This window comes from Cynara cardunculus, unplaced genomic scaffold (genome assembly GCF_001531365.2).
Source record: "Cynara cardunculus var. scolymus isolate 2C unplaced genomic scaffold, CcrdV1 Un_Scaffold_13008, whole genome shotgun sequence".
In the NCBI taxonomy this organism is placed as follows: domain Eukaryota; kingdom Viridiplantae; phylum Streptophyta; class Magnoliopsida; order Asterales; family Asteraceae; genus Cynara; species Cynara cardunculus.
In genome coordinates, this window is record NW_020208194.1 from 1 (window position 1) to 1,226 (window position 1,226).

A 1,226-nucleotide genomic window follows, 5' to 3' on the forward strand; every position below is an offset into this window, starting at 1 on the left:
GGAGCAGTTGACCTAATCAATCCCGAGGACAATTCTGTGTTCAAAGTTAACGGTCAAAGAGTGAAGTTATTTCATGATCCGGTAGAAATTCCAGAGTTATGCTYTGTGAATTTTGTTACCCTTTGCTAAAAGCTTCAATATTTTCGGACTTTTTATAAGTCCAAAAATTTGTGTTTGTAAATATTTATTTCTATTTCATAATCATTAATATCTGTAATAATATTGGTGTTTATTTTTGTGTGTTTTGCAGTTTTGTCAATCTTCAAAAAGAATCTGAAGCCTTGCTGCAGCATCTGAAAACCCTAGCCCTTCTTGAACAATCTTTTTAAAATTTTAAAAGCTGGAGGTTTTGGAAGCAAAAATACAAGATGTCATTCTTAAAAATTTATTTTTAAAAGAATTGACATTTCATTTTATTGCCAGCAAATATGTGTACATGGTGTAAGTAGAAAAGTACATAGGTGGCAGATGATTAGACTRTATTAACCAACCCCTCAAACATCAATGGTCAAAAATTAATTAAATATTAGACATTTTGTGTTTGAAAGACTACTGGTTGATTTGAAGAGAAAAGCATCTAAAGCCTTAACACTCAAGTACTACCTTACCCCTTGCATGTTACCAAGGATGACATCACAAACCCTCACCATCTTTCCCATCCAAAACCCACTTCATTTTGAGAAAACCCTCTTCTACCCTCTCTTTTCCCTCCCATTTATCCGCAAACCGGTCGATCAATAACCGCCCCCTACACCACCTTCTCCAACGATCACAATGGAAAGAGTGAAACGAGCAACCGTGCGTGACCCGTCTCCGACGCATACAGCCGCACCACCGCCGAAGCAACCGCCTAGCCAGACTCCGCCTGTCGCCACCGCTGCTACTGCCGTACGACCACCCGTCTCATCGCGAAGACAACCGCCGAGGAAAGGTAAGCGAGTCCCGGTGTCAAAGAAACGAAAGGGTGAGACTTCAACCCTTCTCGTCGATGAAGACTCCTCGTCTACCCCGCCGTCGCCGTCGCCGATGCAACCACCACCCACTGCCGCTACTGTCGCTGACAAACCCAACCCACCAGAATCGCCTATCATTGTTCCCCCTTTACAAATGGTGCCGTCTGACGCTATTGTGCCCTTCACTGACCACTTGAAGAAAATCCGAGATATGGTGCAATCCTCAACAATGCCGACTCCAAAAGAAATGCCAACTCCATCTCCAACCACTAC

At 42.8% G+C, this 1,226-nt stretch overlaps 1 protein-coding gene across 1 annotated transcript; it reads left to right on the forward strand.

Annotated features, from left to right (window-relative positions):
* Window positions 1-774: 774 nt before the first annotated feature.
* LOC112505609 (proline-rich receptor-like protein kinase PERK9) lies at window positions 775-1,167 on the forward strand (the record flags this gene model as incomplete). Its single annotated transcript, XM_025109491.1, has 1 exon — window positions 775-1,167. A coding segment is annotated over exon 1 (393 nt), but the record flags the coding sequence as incomplete, so codon positions are not given.
* Between the last annotated feature and the right edge of the window lie 59 nt (window positions 1,168-1,226).